Consider the following 5,282-nt stretch of genomic DNA (forward strand, 5'->3'; position numbering starts at 1 on the left):
TTAATGATTGGAATAGTTAAAAAACTGGGCCATGAATCTATAATCCATGACAGTTTAATATTATTGATGGAATTATGGAAATAAATCAACTTTTTCATGCTATTCTAATAAAGTGGCCTGGAGCTGTATAATACACATTTGAAATGACCTCACGGGCCAAATAAACGTAGGCGGGCAGATTTGGCCGCCTAATTTTGTAAAAATACTAATGTTTAAAATCAATACTGTTTCTGCCATTAGTGATGCCAATCAGCGTTCATTTTGAACTCAGGTCAGGGATATTTGAGAGGATGAGTCTGCCTACGTGTTTTCTTTGTCTCGCGGGATTCGCTGCAGTATAAAATTAACTTGCGCCAATCTCCTCTTCCTCTTGCGTGGATATTTGGAATTTTAAAGAGCAGGTGAGTGTAGCCAACGATAAATTGCTAGAATGTCATAAAGTCATCGACTTAACGTGATGCTTAGCCATGTATGTTGAATGTTAATGTTTTTGTTTGATTATTCATGTGGAAATGTGCCTGAATTGATTATAAGGAGGAAATAAACCTCGCCAAACGCCTTATCATACCGTTTAGTCAGTAGCTAATCATCGGCTATAGGGTTTTAGGCACAGAAGTCATTCATGAAAGTAAAACCGTTAACTAATGGCCTTTTTTGGACAATGGGGAAAGGCTTGGTTGGTTTCAATTGAGTTGATACAAGTGATTAATCGAATGACGCGGCCCTGCTGAAATGTCCACAGGTTGTCTGAGGAACACGTGCGCAAAAGCCACCAACCGCTTTCCCAAACCTCTGTTGCCAACCATGTCTTCCACGTCCAAGAAGCACCAGGCCTTCTGCTCCGAGCCCATGAAGGGGAAGCCGGTCACCGCCGTCCCCGGCATTGGCAAGGTCACCGGCAGTCAGCTGAAGGCGCAGGGCTACTCCAAGGCCACCGACGTCCTGGGCAAGTACCTGACGGTGAACGAGAACCGCAACCAGTTCCAGGGATGGATGGAGAATACCACCACCGCCAACGCCGGGCATCAGGGAGCCGCCTACAATGCCATGCGGGAGTGGAGCGACAATAACCTGTAGGAGTGACTATGGTTGAACTGTTCTGCAGCTAAAAAAAATGCGCGCGCTCTTTTGGTTCATGTTGCTACTACTTCATATTTGCATTGTATAATGAATCTTCCCTTAACTATATGAAAGGATGGCTTAACTTTGTGCCCGCCCAGTGTGTTTGTTCACATGGCATGTAGGCCTACCTGCTGCACTTATTAGGCTAATGTCGTTTTGTAGCATTTTGGATTTTTTTTGTGTCTTAAATCTTAAGTCTTAAAAATTTGATTCTATTTTCCTGTGAACTTTATCTTACATCTTGAATAAACTTTTATATTCAGTTCATGTTTTAGAGTACATATTTACTCCATTTAAAAGTAGTAGGTCTAGCCCACAGTTTAAAATGGCAAGAATAGGCCTATGTTCTATAGCAGGCTCTTATTATTGTGAGCTACTGTTGACAAGTTGTGCAAAAAAAAGGGAATGTATTTAAGAAATTATGGGCGTAATTGCGCACCCACTAATGTCCAACAGATGGCGCTTTTCTCCAGGTTTGGTGGTTTCTGAACTGTAGCAAGGGTTGCCTATAATTGCATGCTGTAGACTTATCTCGCCGATTTCGTAAGGGAAATGGAGATGATATCCAATGGGTGTGTACTGCATTAAATCTAGGGTCAACGAATGGGTTTCAAGTGAAATGAGCAATGCTATATTCGGGGTGGAGTTCAAACATTTCTCTTGGAACGTTTTAGATGTCTTAAACTTATTTTGTGAGAATTGGATGTCATTAGAACTACGGCTCCGAATTAAATCCATCACGCATCGGTGGAATGGGTTGGGGAAGTATGCACCCCACATGCATTACTTCTGGGTAGGACGACTAACTATAGCCTAAATAGGATGGGTGAGTAGCTGGGTTGGGTTGTACAGCACTGGATATATTTAGCCTAATTTGCTTATGTAATATTAGCCGATTGGACGTTGGGAAGTCTTTAAAAAAAGATGCCTTCCCGTTCTCCCAAACACCCACTCAAAAAACAAAAAGCGATTTCTACCAGCATTCATTGAAACGAGGACATTGCCAGGACAGCTGAACGGTCGTTCCCATTTTTATACAGGTGCACACAGCCTGGGTAGACTTGTTTGAATTTCATACCTCTGGTCACTACTGGTTTTGAGGGACTTTACCTGAATAAGCCCTTACACCTGCAAGCGATTACTATTTCAAGTCTAGGAGCGCAGTGCTAACTGGGCATGCTCGCACCGGTTGGGAGGGTGAGTGAGTGAGTGAATGTGGTCTAGGTGCTCTAAGTTGGTGTGCTAGCGGCGTCCTCCGCTCGTCCTATCGTTTGAATAACAGACAAAAATATGAATCACTGAAAAAATGGACTGAGACGCTGAATAATTTCAAACACACAATCCGTCCTCACTGCGCTCAGCGCTATATTAGGTTTTGGGGGCTGATCTTGTGGGAGAAGAGGACGGGTAGCTCAGCTGATCTATATGCGGATTGCAGTGACAACACCAGCGTGTGGTAGTGCTGCTGCTTCTGCTTTGGCTGCAGTAGTCGCGCGGGACATACGCTATAGAACCCCCGCATGCAGCGCACGCGAACAGAGTGGAAGTCCACGCGCCGCCTTGACAACAGAACGGTCCTCGGTGCGGTGGTAAGTGACATGCGGCATGCCTCTATAACGCAGGATACGGTCTCTGGCCACTGTGTTTTCAGAGCTCTCCCCGAAAATTCTTAGGATCCACTGCCTCTCTGACCAAGGCAGTTACTTGGCCGTGACGCTCAAAACGTAGCCGAAAGAGTTGGATTGCAGTGTGATCATTCCTGCTATGGGACATTTGTTGCCCCTGAAGTGTCGGTTTTCTCCAATGCCAAATGAAAGGTCATGCACACTGCTGGGCTTTATTACTCCGTTATGCTTCACAAATGCAGTGAAGTTTGACAGATTTGCCGCTGTCCCCACTAGAAATGAGACCCTTTTTTATTCCGGTGTTGTGAAAACATGGGAAATAAGGCCATGCAGAGACGTTACATTGTTTAAGTGCAAACTCGCTGTGGGATAGCCTACTGACGTTTGTGTCTCTTCTTTGGTGATGTCAGTGTTTGTCGGACAGAACATGTTGAACCTTTCATGATTCTACCAGATTGTTGTTGACATTTTTTCAAGACTTTCCAATCTAGTAGGCCTAGTCTGATTGTAAAAGACACTGTCTGATCCAGTATGCACATTGATATAGGCTAGCAATCCACAAATATCTGTAACACATTTGTATCCATGGTAGGCTATTTTAGTCATAGCCAGTGCTGAAATTGAGAGTGGTTCTTGAGTAGGCTATAGGTTAGTTTCAACGTTTGTTTTGACTCAAGCATAACATGATGTGGTGTTAACACATCCATATTGTCCAATAGTGAAGCATATTGAATTGCTGACTGCAATTTGAAACAATAGCTTGCTTGCCTTGTTGTGACGAAATGAGTTGCTCCCTGGCCATCTCTGTAGCCTGTCATAGCTAAGGTCAACAACTTTGTTTCATTGATTCTCTGGCCCACACAACAGAACAGGCCGTGGTACACCTATCAAGAGCACAGCCAAGGACAATTGAGACATCTAGGATAGGTGTGCATTTGTGTGTGTGCGCGTATCTGTTGCATTCTGTACGATTCAAAGTGAGGATAAAAAGAAGAGGGAGGAGAGGAGAGAGAGAGGAAGATGTCCTAAGGGGAGATGGGGTGACGTTCCGCCGTAACACAGAAAAATGACTCCAATTTATGTCACCGAAGAGAAAGGACACTCTTCTAGCCCTGTCCAGAGGGAGCGAGAGACTGTGTGTATGTGGTCTGCGCATGCGCGTGTGTGTTTTAGTGAGAAAGAGAGAGAGGAGGGCTGAGAGGTAGAGTTGTAGAGAGAGGGACTAGTATAGTGTTTCTCAACGGGGGCTCTACAGCTCCCTAGGGGGGCGTTGGGGAGCCCTGAGCCCTGTGGGGGGCATTGAGAAGGATACAGCTTAGTTGCCACTGGGTTGCTTTAGTCCATTTCATTTTTTTAATGCTTAGGAGGGTGTTGGCAGGGCCGGCTAATGATGAGGTTAAGGGGGTATGCCACTATTTTGGGGCCAGGGTTGGCCAGGGTTTATAATGGTGGTTAAGTGTCTTAGTTTTCATGTAAGCCGTTGTCTTGCTTTAAGACAAGTTAAAAGAGGGAGCATGTCGCTAAGCTAGTGAAAGTCAATGGATCCGTGTAGCATGCTACAATGCTACACGGATCCATTGACTTTCACTAGCTTAGCGACATATTCCCTCTTTTAACTTGTCTTAAAGCAAGACAACGCTTAACATGAAAAATAAGACACTTTACCACCTTCATAAACCCCAGCCAATGATTTTAACTGTATTAAGCCCCAAAATAGTGGCATACTCCTTTAAGGGGGTGCGCTGAGATACGCATGATGAGGTCCAGGGGAAGTTTATTCAGGTTGAGATCCACTGGACTAGGAGATAGTCAGGAGAAAGCCGTGCGAGAGAGCAGACATGAGGATGGCTAATTGGCCACTGTGGAAAGGTGAAAGGTGAAAGGTCTGGGATGGACTGTGTAGTATGTTTGGGCTGAAAGAATAAAAGATAGAAAAGTCTGAATAAAAACTCAGTTGCCGACGAAAGGCTAAGGGTAAGAGACAGCGAGTGCCTTACAATATGAGACCTTGCCTCCTCCACTTGTGCTTGTGGCCTCGCCCCGCCTCCTGGCCCATCCTCCGTGTAGAAAACGATTAAGTTTCCCAGCTGTCAGCCTAGCCACAACAACTCTTGATGGACTGTTTTTCATTCACCATCCCAATTGCAAATGAGAAAAAGACTTTACAATTGAGCTTTTGCAAGATATTGAAATATAATGCTGTTGTCAGTGATGTCATCATGACATATTACTTCCTGGTACGAGGAAACAAGCACAAGTGGAGGAGGCAAGGTCGCATATTGTAACACACTCAGCACGTGTCCTTAGAAGTCTCGTTTACTGGCAGGGCCGTTTGTAGTCAAATTGGTGCCCTTGGCCAGGGGTGTCAAACTCACATTGACTGAGGGCCAAAGTCAAAATCAGGAATGACGTCGTTGGCTGAACTCAATATTTATTTTAAAAAGTGGACTAAAATGGTGCCTGCACAGTGCACAGTGTTTTTTTTTTTCACACACACACACTCTTTCCCATCATATAGCACAGTGATTCTTAACC

The 5,282-nt window shown here is 44.6% G+C and overlaps 1 protein-coding gene across 1 annotated transcript; it reads left to right on the forward strand.

Annotated features, from left to right (window-relative positions):
- Positions 1-304: 304 nt before the first annotated feature.
- LOC134466860 (barrier-to-autointegration factor-like) lies at positions 305-1,769 on the forward strand. Its single transcript, XM_063220754.1, has 2 exons — positions 305-401; positions 743-1,769. Exon 2 carries the CDS (start codon positions 805-807, stop codon positions 1,075-1,077), a length of 273 nt encoding a protein of 90 aa, XP_063076824.1. The 5' UTR covers positions 305-401; positions 743-804; the 3' UTR covers positions 1,078-1,769.
- The last annotated feature ends 3,513 nt before the right edge of the window (positions 1,770-5,282 follow it).

This window comes from Engraulis encrasicolus, chromosome 17 (assembly GCF_034702125.1).
Source record: "Engraulis encrasicolus isolate BLACKSEA-1 chromosome 17, IST_EnEncr_1.0, whole genome shotgun sequence".
Classification (NCBI taxonomy): domain Eukaryota; kingdom Metazoa; phylum Chordata; class Actinopteri; order Clupeiformes; family Engraulidae; genus Engraulis; species Engraulis encrasicolus.

What these genes read in the sequence shown, in the direction of transcription:
- LOC134466860 (XM_063220754.1), top strand. Translation starts at nt 805, where the DNA reads ATGTCTTCCACGTCCAAGAAGCACCAGGCCTTCTGCTCCGAGCCCATG.